This window comes from Falco cherrug, chromosome 2, assembly GCF_023634085.1.
Source record: "Falco cherrug isolate bFalChe1 chromosome 2, bFalChe1.pri, whole genome shotgun sequence".
Classification (NCBI taxonomy): domain Eukaryota; kingdom Metazoa; phylum Chordata; class Aves; order Falconiformes; family Falconidae; genus Falco; species Falco cherrug.
Window position 1 is genome coordinate 20315756 of NC_073698.1, and position 19445 is coordinate 20335200.

At 41.3% G+C, this 19445-nt stretch overlaps 1 protein-coding gene across 1 annotated transcript in view; it reads right to left on the reverse strand.

Annotated features, from left to right (window-relative positions):
- Positions 1-19445, reverse strand: part of LATS2 (large tumor suppressor kinase 2) — a 49185-nt gene that overhangs the window by 7283 nt on the left and 22457 nt on the right. The window contains exons 3-4 of the mRNA XM_005446447.4: positions 7078-7210; positions 1613-3150 (exon numbers count right to left, since the gene is read on the reverse strand). Of these exons, the coding sequence (XP_005446504.1) occupies positions 1613-3150; positions 7078-7210 (1671 nt within the window). The remainder of the gene's footprint in view (positions 1-1612; positions 3151-7077; positions 7211-19445) is intronic.

The following is a 19445-nucleotide window of genomic DNA, read 5'->3' on the forward strand; positions in this document are numbered from 1 at the left end:
TGGTGAGAAGCGGCAATGGGGAGGAGGGTGGAGGGAGTTGAAGTGGACTGATTAGCAGCCTAGAGACCCAAGCATATGCCTACAGGTCTGCTTCTTAGATGGATTTAATTTCATGTCTGTAGTCTAGGTCTTTAAAGATGAATGTGGGCAGCCAGACTATGCAGTGAGATCCCTGCAGTATAAAAATGAAATCTGTATGAATAAAGGATGGAAGAGGTCTGCAGAAACTTGCAAAACAGGTAGGATGAATTTTCAGACTGAAAGTAACAGCCAAATCGAAACAAGTAACACTGTTTTTAAAATGTAAGGCAAGTACATCAACCCATAATAAAGGAAGTGTTTATTGTTTTAAGGTAAAATAATTAGTGTGCTGTGTTCTTGGTTAATTCTAGAACAATGTGATGTTCAGCTAGCCAAAATCTCCTGTGTTATTCCAGCCAGCGATGAGGTTGCTAGGGGAAGGAGTTGTTTTTGTTTATAGCTGAATTATCTCTGAGTTATGAAGTGAGGGAAAGCTGAAGAGTCAGAACAGAACTAATGCAATTAGCTGCTTTTTTACTTCTCCAGAGATCACTCCCTATCTCAATCTCGGGAAAATATTCACAAAATTCAACCAATGCAACACAATCTGTATTTGCAGTGAGGAGAAACTATTAACTGCCACTAAAATGGCAACCTTTCAAGAGATTTTAGAAGCATATTGGTTTAATTTTAATCTCAACAAACAAACTGCTGAGTTTTCTGGAGCAACATGAACATCAAATTAATTAACTCTGGAAATCGACTGTGCTTGGGAAGATCAGGTAGTTAATTATTATCCAATATGAGTTAATAATAGCTTTCCTTAGAGTTTATCCTTAAATACAAAAGTAGACTAGTCATATTCTAGTCACGCCTGGGAAAAAAACCCGTCTTCTACGTTTAAAAATTAAAACCAAAACTGCCACAGCAACCACCAGAACTTGGCAGCTTTGTTTTAAGCAGCCGCATCAGTGAATCAGCTTAGGTTTGAGAGCTACAGTTAGGCATGAAAAAAGCTTGCTCACTCAAAGTGCACCTCCCTGAGACCTGCTTCTAGAACAAGTTCCAGCAAGGGTCCCAAGATCAGCTCAAGCTGGCCAAGACATGATTACTTGCATGATATTATTACTTACATGTGGGCAACAAACAACTTCTAGTTAAGTATTCCATACTTATCTGAAAATATGGCACAGTGAATATACTGCCAAGTTGAACCATGGCTTTGGTGAATGCAGGGCTATCATGGAACAGGAAGGAAAAACTGGAGCAACAGGAAAACATTTCTCAGAGTTTTGCAAGACCTGCCAAAGTATTGTCAGAGGTGTCTCAGCCTCAAAACTGACTTCTAAGTTCCTGCCTAAGCAAACCTAATACTTTCCTGCTTTTCTGGTACGAAGATATGTTATTTCACATCTCAGGTTTTTCAAACAGCCTCCCAGACCTGCATCCATGCTTCTAAGCAAAAATAGGGGTGTTGGATACCTACTACTTCCAGTGGAGTCTGCCTTTATAAATTTTTAGACTGATTAAAACCAGTAATAATCAATTAAACCCCCATTAGCTTTTATTATGACAAAATAAAGGTAATTACTTTAGCCATTTCTTGCTCCAATTGTAGTCTTCTGTTAATTTTCTGCTGATAGGTCTTTATGACATTTTCTACATGTTGCTCCATGTAGAACTTGAAGGCAAAAGGTGAGTAGCTCTTTATTCGGGATTCTCGCTTTTCCTCATCTTTGCCATTCTTTCGCACTGGCACCGGAGATGTCTGAATCTGCTTTTTATCCTTGCTTGGTTTTTCAGCTTTAGTGTTCTTGCTGCTTTTATCATTTCGCTCACTGTTCTCCTCAGCCTTATTGCACGTTGAATTGGGGACTACACGGAGGGTCTGCTCTACGCCCATGCATAAGCAGTTGACATCAAACTGCTCAGAGTTACCGGGAAGTAACAAATGCTTGGGATACGGTGGTGGTGGACACCGAAGTTCCTGGTTACTGTAATCCACATCTAGTTGATAGGCATTAGCTGCTCCAACAGGTGGCACATGCTGCTCAATTATCTCCAGGCCATCCACAGCCGGTGCCTGTGCAGGTAACCAACCAGGATGGGAAGGTCCCACCGCAGTCTGAGGCTCAGGTCTCATCACTCGCATGCTCTTCACTGGCTGGAGAATATGAGCAGACGTGACTGCTGTTATTGTATTTGGAGAAGTAATTGAAGGATCAGGTTTTCCTGGAGGAACCTGTCTTATAGACACTGTCACTTGTGGCTGTTGCTGGTGGCTGTTGAAGGAGTTTGTTCGGCTTGGCACTGTGGCATCGGGTCTGAAGGATACATGTTGCCGTGGAGATGTCTCTATTCCTGGATTTTGTAAGGAATCTCGGCGTGATGGCGTTGCTGCCTGCCACTGCTGAACTTGAGGATTATTCATGTCATAGAGGTCCATGTTTAGGCTATTTCTAGATGGCGTTAATAGATTTTGTGGTGGACTGTCTGAAAAGTCATTAGCAAAGGCTGGACCTCTGGATATCACATGCATTTGATGAGAGGAAGGACTTGTCTGTTTATGATGAGAATGTGACATATACAGGCTTGCCGGTGCCTGCTGAAATGCATGACCTGAATTATTCTGGACAACTGCCCCTTTATTTGGGAGATTGTTGTATCCTCCCTCCTGCTGCATCTTGTTCTGGAAAGATGGACTACGCTGAACACCATACCCCATAGGTTCTCCCTGCACCATCATGTGCTGCCTACTGTAATGTTGGCTGTTGGAGCCATGGGACACCTGCAGCTGCAAGGCTTGACTACTGTGATTAGCCACTGGATAATTAATCACAGAAGTCTCAATATTTGCAGGGTATGTTTTCTGCTGATGGCTTGTTGGTGTGCTGTGAGTGCCTACTCCAGAAGGTCGCTGTACAGGAGCATTCATAGCTGTAGACTGTGAAGTAGAGATTAAATAGTCCATGTATGGCCTTGGAACTTCAGTTAGCATATTTGCACCTTCTGCTCCAAAGCCTGTCCCTTCATAGGCTGCATTACTGATCTGATGGTAGGATGGAAAAGATTCATTTGATCCTTCAAAGCTCGGCCTGCGGGTTACATTATTTGGCACAATACCCTTTCCTTTATAAAAGAACACAGAAGAATGTTAGGAAACAATTCAGGTGAACCCATTACTTTGCATTACTCATCCATCTATACATACATACATACACACACGCACACTGTGTAGGGAGTTATGTATTACAAAAACACCTTCCAAAACCTAAATTAAGCACTCTGAACATTTAAAGTTATAGGTGCCAAGTATTACTACTGATAACGAGCTACAGGCCACAACACTGCTCATGCCAGGAATCATCTGAGAGTCCTATCAAATTATGAAAATAGAAGCACAAATTCCTCAACTATGAAATCATCAGATTACACTATAGCCTGGTTTTTAAAGCTGGACCAGTATTACCAGTCATTACTCGCAGACAGAAGGAAGCTACAGAACAGAGGGTTAAGTACAGCACCAACAGAAGAAAAATAGCTCCCAGAAGGACTGTCAGTACTACTTGAAGTCAACATTATTGTAAGCTACTAGGTCACCACATTGTCCACATCTGTACAGTGCGCTCACTGCTCATGTTGGGGATCTGCTTACATTTCTCAATTCCATCTTTCTCCTCAAAAATCCTTGTTTCCCCTTCCTTCACTTGCAACAAAACCATCATACAGTTGTCCTGTGTTCTTTCCAATGTGTTGGACATAGAGCATCCCCTCATATTACTCATCTTCCATCTGTTTGGAAGGCAAACCTTTCAGAGTGTCAACATGTTAACCTTAGTTTGAAGAATGTGCAGAGACAAGATACCAGCATTCCTGTATTGGAAGTGTTAATGGCACTTTTCATCAGTTTTTTGATCTGAGGACAAACTGCAGGTGTATAAAGCACTGGCTGTGCTAAAGACAAGGGGATACTCAGTGCCGTCGTTATTTTGTTTCCCTTCTGGTTCTTCAGCTTTCACAAATGACAGGACTTGGCCCATTTATGCCTAAACAATTTCATTGTAAAATCTTGATTTCACAAGGTCTACAATAATAGTCATACTGAGCTAACAGGATTGAACACTGGCTTGCAAGATTTTTGGATTATTTGCATTACAGCATGTCCCAGCTGGGCCGGATGCTGTGCACTTGAGCAGAGCTGTGCCTCCTTGCCTTGACACGCAAGCCCTGCTACATACAGACACACATGGACAGGCACGTTATTAAGACAGGTCTATGCACCATCTCTGCACATTGAAAAGGCTGCCCCACACCGACAGTTTCATAAACAATGCAATGTTTTGAAACGGAATCAAGTTGGACAAATAATCAGTGTTCTTCACAGTGAAATCTATACTCAGCTGCTCTTACTTCTATGATATCACAAGGGCGTGCTTACTGAGGTTATACTTATTACACCACTTACGATAGCTCACCTGCTGCGACACAGTGAGATGCACTGATGAGGCTGAGGCAACCCAAGGCATCCTAAGAAGTGGCTACTCTGGCCAGCAGGTGGGAGGCAGCCATAAGACCTTTGTCACCTCTATCAGTAGGATTCATGCTGAGCCTCAGGGGCAAGCTGACTTTGCTTTTCCCTATCTGAGGCCATGAAGGAAAGCAGCAGCAGCAGTAGTTGTCCTCATTTGGGGACACTTACTTCAGCTGTGCAAGGAATCTTGCTGATGTCAAGAGAGGCATAATGTCCACCTCCTAGATTTGTATACCAGTAAGTCTGTTCTGGTGTGACGGAGAAATACCTGGATTTGTAAAGATACCAAATGTGGTAGTTGTAGACGATTTTTTTTCCCTACACATTCGCACCCAACACAGTAACTGTTATGACTGTCTCTTGCCTCTGAAGGTTTTAGATCAGAATGTATTCTTAAGATTAATCAACAATACTCATGGAATCATCTGTTTTTATACATAACTCTCTGTCACACAGTAGTATCTGATAAGTTTTGAGTCTTGCCAGTACGCTGAAACTCTTGTTAGCTTTACTACTGAGGTTAAAGCAGGACAAAAATGAGTAATTTGAAAATCTATTTCTATACACCAATATATGGAATTCAAACCCTGAAGATTTAAATTCTCAATCTGCAAATGAAGTTTCCAAGTAGCATTACATGCTTCCTAATGAACTAGAGAAGACCTATGCTATCCTAGCACAAGCAATACCATATCAAACAAATCAATATGAATCTGTGGCACCTCAGGCAGGCAAACATCACTTACATGATATTTAAGTTTTGCATTCTGTGTATCCTAAAAGCAAAGGTTGATTTTCAGCTTGAAAGGTTAAGTATTCAAAACAGCTGCATGCATTGTAATGTTAAGAAAGCAAAACCAAATGCAAATGAAAGACAACATTTTTGTTAGCCTAGAAAGACTTTTCAACCTTTTCAGAAGAAATGTATGCTCTTTAGGACTGGGTGTGTTCTTTCACTTTAAGGAATAAAGCCTTTATAATATAAAGCAAAATACATATCAGTAATTCTGCCAAAGTTATTTTAAATTCTCTGTAAAGCCTAGTTGAGGCCACATTTGTGCATGTATTAGGACAGAACTCTTCAAATAGCAAACTGGTCTGTACTACTACTTTGTCTGTCAGATGGTCATCCTGCAGGGTAACAAACACCCTTGGAAATACTTTCTTACGAGTTTTTCAGAATTTTCCAAAATAATAAAACAGGACGTCAAAGACTGACAGAAAGGGCAGCTAAAGCTGCTCCTTACACAGAACCATCATCTTTTCCCACCACATCTGAAGCTCCATTCCTGAAAGTGACCACCTGGAAAATGAGGTCCTTCCCTGTTTTCATCTTCCTTATATGTGGCTACCTTTGGGGTCCCCCAGGAAAGAAGTGGCTTTACTGAAGATCTCCTTCCTGTCCAAGGATTTCTCTTTGTTAATTGAATGGGCTTTCTCTTCCTCAGCCTTCCCCACCTCCAGACATGCCTCTCTATCAGCTATGCCAAATTTAACACCCTTCCCAATGAAGATTGTCAATTTGATCAAAAGGCAAGGAGGAAAGTGCTGCTGAGGTGGCTGAGAAATTTGTCGTGTGGAAATCAGTTGCACTCAGTAAACTCAATTTTGGCCACACTTAAGAAAGCTATACTACTGTATTCAGGTCGATCGAGTGGATTTGTTAGCTTCAACTACTCCAACACAGACATTTTAAGTCGAAATGTTGCCACTGACGCAACAAATTCCTTGGCCAACGCAACAGGCCCCTGAAAACAGCTCTCCAATCCACTCAACCTTTAGTCCACTAACCCCTCCGCAGCATGTAACACTAGCGTGTGATAACATCCTTTCAGCCAATCAAGAGGATGGTTACTTGTCTGGTTGGACAATTTTTGAAACTGAAAGAAGATAAAAGTAACAAACTATCCAAACCAGAGTGTATCCTGGTCGCAGATCAAAAGCATTCTGCAGTGCTCAAAGTGCCAATATCTGAATGGAAACAACTCTTGTAAGGCCTTTTGCCAGCTGTGGCGGGATGTTTGCTGATGAGGCATACACAGGGCCCAAATCCTCCAGTTTGGTAGTATAGATGAAACAGCTGAAGCAGACTAGCAGGGATGTGCAGAAAAGCTTCTGCTGTCTTGGCCCAAGCTATTTCTGCAGTTTACTTGCAAGGATGTTAACATGAATGAATTCCTGGGAAGTGAGCTCTCTCACAACTCCATAGCAATTCCCTATACAAAAGCTTTTCCCTTACAGTAAACTTGAGATGATTTAACTCACTTGCGTGGAAGGATAAACGGCTTTCAGTTTAAGAAGGCTGGACTACAAATATGTGCATGGACAAACCCTGCAAAGCAGGTGAGTTGTATTCAGCTTCCAGCCCAGCTCACCTTGCAAAGCCATGTTCACCTCACTGTCTCCAACAAGACTACTGCTGAATGCTGTCAATCCACTACTCACCAGTAATGACTCTACTTCAAAAACTAGCTTATTGGAAGAAAGAACCCAATTAAAAAAAAAAAAAAAAAGGTAACACTTACCTGGTGAGGTCTGCTTAATTACACGTACTATCTGTTCATTTCTAGGATCCAAGTAGCTCATCTTACTGATATACTCCAGAGCTGCTTCAATACTTCTGCTACCCGTCTGCTTCAGTGCTCGGACAGCCATCTCCTGTATGAAGCAAACGAGAATTGAATCACATTGAGACAAAACCCAAGCACTGTACTGCAGGCCAGAGAGCAGTAAGCATTCTTACATTTATAGAAACATTTTATAATTCACACCAGATCACAGCTGCCTGAAGCCAAATGCACTCATATTTTGAAAACGTTTGCATGCCTTATACAACTCAAAAATTAAAAGAAGAAAATAACAAAAACCACAACATATCCAGACTCTGACAATTAAAGAAGCATCAAATTGTAATGTGCACTTTAGGATTCCTTAAAATAAACTTTGAATCAGGTCTGGAAAAGACAGCATAGTTTGACATAGGATGAAATAGAATCTTTAGCTTTTGATACTTGACAGCATGTCTCAGTCACACCTGAACACAGTAAAAGCTTTACCCTTTCACAGATGCTAATTAGGCAGAGGTTGATTTCTGCTGACTAGAGTCAATGGGGAAAAAAGACTGCTGTTTTCAGTACAGCCGGGACATCATTCACTATCTGTTTGGAAAATGACTAGGCCTACCAAACTGCATGTCACATTGTTAGTCTTTTTAGCTGTATTTTATTGGGCACACATCCATCACTGAGAAGTTAATATGGGTGCCAGACACACAACTGAAAACTAAAACTAGGGCAAATAGAAATGCTCTAGTTAAACTAGCACAACCATGGTTAGCATCCCCTGCTCTACAGCCAGCAGGTCATACTCTCCTGCAGTTTGTTTATACTTTTACTTATAGCTCAGGTATATAGAATACCTTTCAACAATGACTCTAGCCTCTAGTTGCAAAGAAAAATTTGCAAATCCTCACAGGGCTACATGGTCTTTTCTGAAATGACGAAGAAACTGAAATCCAGAGCTTTAATGCTGAATTCAACTCACTGAACTTCACCCATCAAAAAGTTAGATACATAGTCAAAAGTAGTTGCTGAGAAACTCGCTATGATAAACTCCAAAAGGCAATTAATAAAACAGATACAACAGGAGATAAACTGACTTTTGGTGACAGAAGATTAGAGAACTAATTTGAACTGAACTCCTAGCTCTTAGATGGCTAAAGTTGGATGAAATTAATGTCACCAACACGGCCCTGCCTGCAAACATCAGTATCCTATTATCTTGCCACTTTACTGCCATTTTTAGGGGAATTCTGTCACCACAACCTGCCTGCTAAATGCTGAATCAAATGGAGTTTGTGCCTTCTTGGCTTAGCTTACCAACTGCAATGTGACAGCTGGGTTGGCACAAGTGCACTGCCCTCCCAAAGGTCAGTCCGGCACACTGGCGAGCAGTCAGGTAGCCCCAACATGTATGTATGCCCCTTTCCCGTATCATCTGAGAACAATTTTGCTTGACTGAATTGCAAGTACACATAACATACTCACTAATTGTTTACTTAGCAAGGGAGGATCATCTCAGATGACACTAATTCACACTTAGCACAGAGCTGGCACTTGGCATTTTGCTTCACTTAGCTCAGTCCCCCTTCTACTCCCCCCAGAATGGCAGCATTTTCTCCATTACTCAGAGGTTCTGCTTGGGGAATAGCTATAGCAAGTTTGAATATTTTTCATACAATTTATGACTCATAATTCATAGAAAAGCAGTGGTTGTTTCATATTTCCTATAGCTGAAATGTTTCACTGGCATCAACACATTACTAAGGGCAATTTTAAATCAACAGAAAACTATTATGTATGAAGGAAAGAATTTCCCACAATGTTTTTTTCCTCTCTTTCTTTCTTTTTTCTTCTTCTGGATACAATAAATAGGTTACTTTTTTATTACCAGAATAGTAATATCATCTCTGAAAAAAAAATCCTTTCCCTCCTGTTATACTGTGGCATTACTTTATCCTCTTTTGCCATTGCCTATGTCAGAAAAGCAGAGTAAAAACAACACTGGTCTATTTGAAGCTGCGTGTTCTACCTTCAGCAGATATGTTAGGAGATTCCTATTTAAACTTGAGTGGGAATAATGGGAGGGGGAAAGCCCAATACATTTCACTGTGAACTGTACAATAACCTAAGAGGACCAGCAGATGTGTCACTTGTAATCTCATCCTTGGAAGCCCCCAGTGCAGCAGCAGCCCTGTGCTCCACAGCTCACTCCCTCTCATCTTTCCTTAGGTCAGCTCCTACCCTCCAAAGGGTTTCCTCATTACATACCCTGTTTGCTTAGCATTTACATTACTGCAGGAAAAAATGAAGTAAGTTTTTTTGTGGTTCAAAAGAACACCTGTGATTCCTCTGTACACCATCCCATAGCTTTGGCCCTTTCCCCCATAGCCATCATGAGACACAAACAGCCTGTTTCTGATGCTGGTTCACAAAAGCCTTGCATCATCTCCAAGCAAATGGAGAGCAACCAACAAAAAATAAACATTCCACATACAAAAGCAAAGCATTTTTCTCAGAGACAGATGACATATAACCATAATTCTCTACCCAGAAGACAAATCCCTCTGGGGGCATGTGATACTCCAGGAGAGTGGAAGGTAACAAGAGGCTCCAGCACTGTTATAGCTGGTCTTGGGCCTCCTCTGCATTGTTTTCCCCATCATCATCCTCCACACCCGCAGTGCTCTCCTATCTGGCAGCCACTGAAAAGGGCTCCATTCACTCCAGCCCCTCTTCGCTAGGGACAGAGGACAAGCTGATGCATGGCTGGGTCTCACAGAGGCTATGCTTTGTGCCCGAGGCAGCTGCTAGCTAATGGGGCATGGTGGCCCTCGCTATATGCAGTGCAACAATAAGCTGGGTATGGGAGCGTGGCTAGTGCAAGGCAGCGACGGGCTGGCCTCCAGCAGCCTGCTGAAGGGGAAGCTGGCTCCCCACTGATGGCAGGGGCCAGAGCCTGGCCTGCATTTGCTGGAAACTGACATAAGGACTGTTTAGAAAGACAGGAAGAAGAGCAGAAGATAGATTAAGCAGTGTCAGTAATTACACTTGTTAGAGAGCAGAGGATTAGGTGAGATGTTTGTGAGAAGCAGCAGAATGGCTCAAGAAGGAGGGGAGAAATCAATGCCAGCATCTTGCAAACTGATACTGCAGACAGTAGAAGAGCTGAGGAAACAAAGAGGACAGACACTGGACAAGTATAAAAGTGCACAGCTACATTAAATAGAGCTGTCTTGATTTTACATCACTCTAAGGTACATACATTTGAGAAAGAGAAGAAGAAAAAAAGACCAGAAATGAGACACGAAAAAAAATATCTGCTTGGAGCCATAACCAACACCAAAACATTCAAGCAGGCACAAGATCAAATCCAGCTCCCACTGAGGTCAGCAAAGATTTCCATTAACTGCAAGGTACACTGCATCAGGCCCTTTGCTTCAGATCATTTCCTTTTCACCAGGCCAAACGCTGTCAGCCGCAGTATGGGTTGAGAAACCTGGCTGCTGGCTGCATTCTGCTAGCCCCACAGCCAGCTGTCAGCCTGCAAGGAGAAACACAAGCTGCTGGCAGTGTGCACAAGAACCACAAGGGAACAGAGTAGTCCTGGCCCCAACTCATTCTTTGCATTCTGTGTATTCCCTTTGGAGGATTCAAACATCTCTCCATGCAGGGTTTTTATGTACCTTTTTGACATCACTAGCTGTTGGTGAAAAATTTAAAGGTGAAAAACTACAAGGGGAAAATGTACTTTTACAATTAAGAATTTTGTAATTAATGTTACAGCTGCAATATTAAAATGAGGTTTCAGTGGTCAGCTGTGGTTCTGGACAGATCTAATGGAAAACCAAAGTCAGGCCATCAACCACAAAGCAGACTGAGGCAACTCTGCAGGATCCCAAATTTGTGGGTTTATAGAGAAAAATTGGAGGGGGGTATTTCCCAGCTGTTTCCTACAGTGGGCTACCCAAACCAGACAGCTGCACAGTCAACATGCTCTCCATTATTTCCCCAGTCTTGCGCTGGCAGAAAGCAGTTTTCCAACAGATTTCAAGATTTTGCTAGAAGGAAGGCCACCTTTGAGCTCAGATGCTCAACAGGGAAAATCCTTGTTTGATGGTAAACAGATATTTTGATGTGTGCATATACAGACTTCATCTCACTCTGTGCTCTGTAGGCAATGTGAAAGGCTTTCCCCATTTTACCCTCCTGCCTGGCTGTGCTCCACCAGCATTGGCAGAGGTTTGCGTTCTTGCTGTACTACAGGGTTGTCCAGCAACATTTTTCATTCAGAAAGCTCCTCGTTGCCAAGATGTATTTGTCATCCAAGTGAAGATTGCACAAGAGGTTACAATAAGTAAGATTTTTTTTTCCAAGAACATTGTGTCTGAAGGAGACAATAGGTCCTCCAAGATTTGGCAAGGGTAATTAATTGCTAACAACAATAAAATTAATTACTTGCTTTCCATTCACAAAGAAGGACGGGCGACAGATGCAGGAAACAGATACAGGTTCCCTGCAGAACGGAAAAAACTAAAGCTCATGCCAGAAGAGATGATCCAGAATTGATTATGAACCTTGCTGTGATAGCCCACCATTGCAGGAATTTTCATTCATGACTTTAAACATGCAAAACCTAAGAAACTCAGGAAACAATGTGTACAATATGCTCTGTCTGGATTGTTGCAGCCCTACAGAGCAGAGAAACTTATTCCATAATACTCTCTAGTTGGACGCTCCATCCAATTCTGTACTCTACTCTTGTTTTGCTTGTTTTCAGATTAATAACATCAGGGGCTAAATTCTGCCCACAAATTCCCATGCCTAACTATAACCCTGATTAAAATATTCCAGCCACATAATTAAGAAGCTATCCTGAGAATTACTAGCCCTCTTCAGTTTTAGTGTATCAAAAAAGCAGGAGGAAATCAGCACTGGCAGAAACCTACTGAGTGCCCATTTGTTTGCTGCAGGATCACTTTGCCCAGTCACAAACCACATAACCCATTCAGAAACCAAGGGAGATCTACCCCATGGCTCATTAAGAGTTTTCTGCCCCTCACTGCTCCTGTTACAAAGCTCCTTCGAAGCTATACTGCTTTGGCAGTGATAAACCTCCCTCTTAGTGCCAGCCTAAATTATACAGGGTCAGTTTATTCCCCCTGCCTTTAGTTTGGACTGTCTTTTAACTTCAGCAGCTAAGGGACGCTTACAGCTTGGCCTCCTGGGCCAAGCAAACGACACTCTTTTCATTTTCTCTTGTAAAGCAGGCTCTTCCTTATTGCTGTACTAGCCCATGTCTGTATCACAAAAGATCAGGCTGTGGCATGGTTTTGATACCTTTCTTGATGATGTGCAAACGGCGTTGGAAAGTCACCCTTGAGGTAAAGTCATTCCTTTCCTTTCTTAATTTCAGCCGAGTATTCCTGGCTTTTAGTCCCTGGTTGCAGCATTTCTACCCTTTGTGTTCCTGTATTTATTTTCAGTTCTGTTAGCACTCTAGCCATAACACTATCACCAACTTGGAAAAGGCCAAAAAAAAGAGAGAAAAAAACAAGAGCTGACAACAGTATCTAGAAATATGACACAGCTCCTTAGCAGGTATCTCAAAAGACATCAGTTACATCAAAATACTTTTTAACACTATGCAATTTATATCAAGAGTGCATATAACTTTTTGTTGTGTTTTGGGTTTTTTTTTTAAAACTGAACTCATACAGTACATTCTCCTACCACAGCTCCTTGTAAGACACAGTATTTGGCCATGGGTGTTTCACAGAGGACGCCTGCCATTTTATACTACAGTCTTGTGTTCTGCGAGTTGTTCAAATATGGCTCTTTGCATGAAAAGGAGAGATATGAACTTCAGGCTATAAGCCAATCCAAGGTCCCAAAGTTGAGACATTTGGAAATAAACCGAGCATGGCTGCTCAACATATTTCCAAACAAACGCTTGTAAAGTGAAGGAAGTATTTATAACAAGAGGCATCTCCAGACAAAGAGCACGTATGTGAATGCTTCAAGAAACTCCGATGAACTATTCAAGAGATGCAATCTGTTTAAAGAAAAAACACACATGCACTGCAATGTCAATTTTTAAATCTAATCAGAACAATTTATCAGACAACTCCTGTTGATGTCCCAGAGAGTACTTGTGTGTACACAGGCATGCATGTAGATATTAACAATGTGTGCATGTCTGTGTACGTGATTGTGTTGATATTAACCTAATTTTAAGTAAGCCTGTGAGCCCTTTTGAAGCAGCGTATTAAAAAAGACACAATACTTCCTTCATGAATAAATCAGGCTCTTATTTGTGTCACCAGTCAAACAAGTAATTTCATTATATATATTTATATATACATTTATTATAGCATTTCCAGAAGCATCTTGGGCACTCTGGGAAAGATTTAGAAAGGCAAAGGGCTGCAGGGAGCTGGAAGAGGTTCTGCCCCAGGCAACCAACCTGTACTCTGCATGAAGCTCAGGTGTCATGAACAGGCAAGGAGAGACCATGGCATTAACAACAATAATGGAAAGGGAGTGAAAATTATCTAAAGACATCATGAATAGGACTTTCTTTTCTTTTTCCCCTTTCTTCCAAGTAGGCTTGGAAGCAAGAACAGAGTTGAGCTGTTCTGTCCCAACCAGAACACAGGCATGAGAGGAAGGGTAGCAGAATTCAGAGCACCCCGTTACAGAGGCAGCTTAATAGATAAACCTAAGGAACAGAGACAAAGAGCCCGTTCTCCCTGTTCCTCCCCCCCCCCGTCCCCGACCTTGGGAAAAGCACATCTGTGGCTGAACAGCTGGTGGTAGAAGACTAGCTTCCCTAGATATTTGGTGGACAGAGTGACACTGTTAGCACCCAAAATACGTGGTGACTTGATGTTTACCTCTGAGGCTCTTATGCCTCTTTCTCAAGGCACCCACTCTTTCCTCCAGCTTTTGAAGGAGCAGAGGCTCCTGATTTAGCAATCAAACTTGGCCAATAGTAACAGGCAGTAGTAATACTTCCCCAGCTACAGAAAGTCCCCATTTTGGAAAATACACGCTGCTTCAGCTCCCACATCAGATGTGGGATGATCTCACATCTCTTCTTAGTGTGCACACAGCATTCAGGTTTGAACCCATGAAGTGCTCCAGGACTATCCAGGACTATACCCAACTTCAGAGGCTACGCATTAATGGTAGAATAGATGGGAAAGTGTGTATTTTATGTCTTCACTGCCTGAGTTATCTTATAGCTGCACAAAATCCTTTCTACAGTGATGGCACTCAAAGCTGCCTGAACTATTCTGAGCCCTACACAAACACAAGGGAAAAATCCTGTTCTAAAACGGATTTTAATTTAAAACAGAACAAATGATTGCATACACAGCCATAACTGTTCCTCATTACCCTTTTAAGTCTGCTCATTGGAGAGCTATTTAAACTATTTAGAGTTCAGTATAACCAAATGACCCATGGTGAGTCCATCAACAGACAGAATTGTACAACTCTCTCCTTTTGTCAGCACTGGAGCAGAGGGAACTCAAACCAGGAGCACTATTATGTGCTAATTCAGAAATCTTATACTGAGGCAAATCATGTTATATAAACAGCATCTATAAATTACTGCATTGGCAGATTTATGTTACAGAGCAGCATGGAAGAGCTTTGCTTACTTCATGCATGTGTGAATGACCAGACACACACATGCAAGTGTGCACATAGCTCCTTTCCTTCCTTGAAATCCCCCACTTTGGTTACTAGAACACGGAACTTCCCACCCTCTGGACACAGTCCGCAGCAAGTTCAGCCTTAGCTCCTGTCCCTCCTGACAGGCAGTCACCGCGATGACCTGTATTCTGTTACGCAGTGCCTCAACCATATGCCTTGCATCAACCAGTGAGGCTTAAGAGTCTCTCTGGTTCCAACAAGGCAAGCCATGACACCGTTCATCAATACTTTTAATATTACAAAGGTAACATAACATCCTACAATAGCTTTTGAACTCTGAAGAAAAGAAAACAGAAGGCAATTAGAAAACAAATGCAAGTATAAGCAAATGAGTTGTCCCAAACCAATAAGCACTATCATCTTCTTTTAATGTTCACTGAAAACCTGTCCCAGGCTCCTGTTCACATTTTTTAGTAACTAGAGGTGTTACCAAACAGGCCATTCCCTTTTCATACCAAGCTCAACACTGGGCCAGCTCTGAGGCTTGCAAGTCTAACTCAAAGAACAAGAGTTGCCCATCTGGTACTCGAAATCAAATCCTTTCTACATAGCAGAGAAGTCCAATCCAGTAGAGAGCTTGTTACCAAGCTTCTGTATTTTGATTCAAGGTGTTAAAGTCTTGAAATGCAACACCTCCCACCTCCCTGTTTACTGTTAGGATAAAGAAGGTAGAAAAGCAGTCAAGTTGATGCAAAGAACAGTGAATCCTTTCAGCAGCAGCACTGAGTAGCAGGGTTTGCCAAAAGCTATTAGCGGAAAATATCAAGTGTTACTGCCTTTATAACTAGGAGGAAGATACCCATGGGGCAAGAATCTTCAAATACTCAGTCACCATTTGGTTTGAAACTTTCCTGTGGATTAGTATGATTTACATCCAGAGAGCAAAAATGGATCAAGAAAGTAAATTCAGAAACAGAATTTAGCTTGAAAAGACAAGAACAGGAAGCACTTTCCTCTAACTGCTTTGTAAGGTGGGCTGAAATCCCTAGGAGAGCAGGAGAGGTGCTATGTGTTTCACCAATGCCATCGGAAAGTTTTCCCACCCAAAAGAACGGGTAGACTTCAGCCAGACTAATTCCTCCTTACTCCATTTCTGCCCTGTCTGACTCAGCCTAGTGAAACATGCAAATCTGGCCAACAGTGCTGACATTAATACCAGTGTAAGTATTAAAGGCCAATTTGAGAATATTAATAAACACTGCAGCACCCAGCAAAGAACCAATACAAGTTTCCTGGGGAAAAGATCTTAGCAAGTTGCCTTCAGGAATTTATTTATGCCACTGAAATGTCACAAACTCTTAATACAAGTAGAATACAGTAAAGAACCTTGCACAAAAGGCATCTTCAAAGTTGAGGTAGAATTGGACCCAGCCTTGAGGTAAAGGTGCACCACACTGCAGAACAGCATTGTTGTTTTAAGAAAGGCATTTGAGTATAGCTTCACTTCCAGTTTTGTACGAGGATCCTCATGCACGAAATCCAGCCATGAATAAAAAATGGCATTTGCTACTTCATACTTTGGGGGTGGTCCAAGCAAGTGTATCTACACTAAAGGCATGCAAACTTAAAAAAAACAAAACAAACAAAAAAACCCAGAAAACTAACCTACTCCTGACATAATGCACTTTAAATTACCAAATACATTAAGATGGCAGTTCCAGCAAAAGCCAGCTGCCATTTACAAAGTACTATATAAACTATTTCAAGTATTGTCTTGGAATCGAGTTCTTTCAGGTTCCTTCTCCCAGGTGGGTCTTAGTATTTTACACTTATCAGTAACCAGGACGCATTTGCTGCAAGAGCAGCAGGCCATCCTGCTCTCCTTCAGACCTGCTTTTCACATACTGAGCTGTCAGAAAGCTAGCATGACTCCTTCCTACTAGCACCAACATCCCCCCCACTTTTTTTTTTTCTTTTCTTTTCTTTTCCTTGAGACAGCAGTTTCTTACTCTACCAGGGCAAGTAAATCAAGCTGGATAGAATAGCAGTTCAGTGAAGGTTTCATGATGAGCTTATTCCTCTTCATTAGCAGCAAGCGATGTGTTTGCCAATTTTATTGCTCCTGCCTTAGCCAAAAATGCCTTTGGCTGGCATTACATTTACAATAATGCTATTTGTGTATCAAAGTATTTCTTTTCAGTGGCCACAGACACCAAGATGAGTGCTTCCCATTGTTCTTCCTTCTACAATAAAGATAAATACATACTGAGTTATGTATAAAAGAGGTTTTCTACAAATATTCATGGAGCTTGCAAGTGGTTTCTTAGCCAAACTAGATGCAAGGGACTTGTAAAGTGGTATTCATATTCAGCAAGATGAGTTATGAGGCTTGTTGTCCAGGAATAAAGCCCCAAAGCACACAAAAGAATTGTGTCAAAGACTAGAAGAGCTTTTTGCACTGCCAAAGTCAGCTGTTCCCCAGAAAGTCACATGGTGCTGCTAATTTGCAATGCTTTAGTACTGTTTATTGCATTTCTCCATATCCAACTATACAAATTGAATTTTGCATCTGTTCCTGTTCATGATGCCTCTGTCATTTTTACTGAGTGCTGCCTACTTCAGGCATCTTATTTTTCATAAGATTTTAACATTTAAAGAGTCATACACCTTTCCCCTCCTTTTCTTGTAACTTTATATGGGGGGTGGGGGGTGGGGGGGGTGTGTGGTTCAGTTTTAAACCAGCAGAACTTTCAATTGTTTACAACCTCTTCTTCAAGGCAAGAAAAATTAAAGACAGTAAAATTAAGTCCCCCATTCATATTCAAGGTCAAATACTAACAACTTTCCAAACAAGGTTCAAGCATATTCCTGATATGGCTTTTAGAAGTTTAGAAGAATTTTGTTCCCCTTAATTTTTCTTTGGGGAGTACTTCAATGGACCTATTAAAACCTCCAGGATATCTGGTTGGAATGCATTACCACTGTACTGTTCTCTCCTTTAAGGATTCACACTACAATGGGACCCCAACAGACATCAAGCAGTAATGCAGTCAAAAAGAAAATAAATATACCCAAGAAATATAACTCCATTGTGAGACAAATGAAGTCTACTTCTCTCTCAGCCTCGCAGTCCAACACTGCACATCTCACGTGACTGAAGAAACATCTGGGTTTTATCTTGAGATTCCTAATATTTTTCAGAACAGGCATATACACACACACACAGAATGCAAGTGTGTTGGGCAAGACAACTTGGCGTATTTATTGTTCAAAGAGTAGGAACATGAAGAACTTTTACATACAATATTATTTCCTAAAAACTTTGTTGGCATTTTTATATTTTATGTAATAATTGTAATGCTTTCTTTCCTTTTCTAAATTCTCATTCAAAAATATACAAAAAGCATTCAGCTTTTAACATTTTTAAATCAATATGCCCAACATTGTAATACAATACACTCAAACTCTGCAGCACTAGGGATCTCATTAGACATTTTCCAGAAGTCTCCATGCAGCACTTAGTTTCATAAACTCTATCAAATACACATGTATAACTATGGGTCCAAAAGTAAGAATTGCTAAACACCACTGACTGCCACTTAATGATTTTTAAGAGTACAAAACCATCCCTTTGTACTAAACGCTTTATACGACTGCTAGTCACTGCAGCTTTCTGCAGCTGCAAGACAAAATTCTCAACTCTATCAGTACTAGAGGCAAAAAAAGAAAAAGAAAAAAACCCCAGCTGGATAAAATATCTTAAGGTCAGTCTTTTTACATGTAAAGCAGTCGCAGCAAAACTATTCACATTCTTAGCACATAGCTGACCAGGACAAGATTCCACAGAGAGGTAAACAATTCCCCCGAGAGCAGCTGCATCTTCCTTAGCCCAGGAGCTACTGGGGGGAGGCAGAAATGGCCACCAGGGTCCCCAAAACTGACCAGAAGCAGGAAGAAAATGGAAGACTCCTTCTGCTCCATGGTAGTGCTTCATGCAACTGTGCCTCTTCTGTGCTCAGTAAGTATAGAGAAGTGTAAAAATAAATAAAATTAAAGCCAGTTGGTAACATACACTTTGATTGATCTCGTAGAGGAACCTTGTAAGCAGACACCTAAGTCTAGTTCAACATCAGAGAGTAGGGGGAAAAATATTTGATAATACCCAACAGAACAACTGAAAGGAATACAGTCACCTGGCTTTGCTTTCATTGTGTAATTATTTTCAAAAGTATCTTTTAAAAGTATAAAACAATTTCTTTCTAGGTTTCCACAGTATCTCTCTTAAATTGTCCTTTCTTTATCTGGTGTTTCCTTAACAGTGTCTACTCGGCTCACCTCGATATTATCTCTGTTGGCTACCAGCCAAGTGGCACACTTTAATAGTCAAGACACAGTACTGAAGATGCATCTTTCTTGTTCAGCTCCATTTATGTGCAAAGGCTGTGATACGTATTTTAAGTTGTTGCAAGAAAAGAAATCCTCTTGCAAAATCCTCCTCAATGCCATCCCCTTAACATTAGTACCTCCTCACAAACCTGCCATTAGCCATCAATGAAATAAGCTGCAGCAACGTGAAAAATGACTGTATCACTACTTTCAGCATTCATAACTTAGTATTCACGTATTATCTTCAGCTGCAAGTATGTCGGCAGAAAACTTCTTCGACTTTGTCC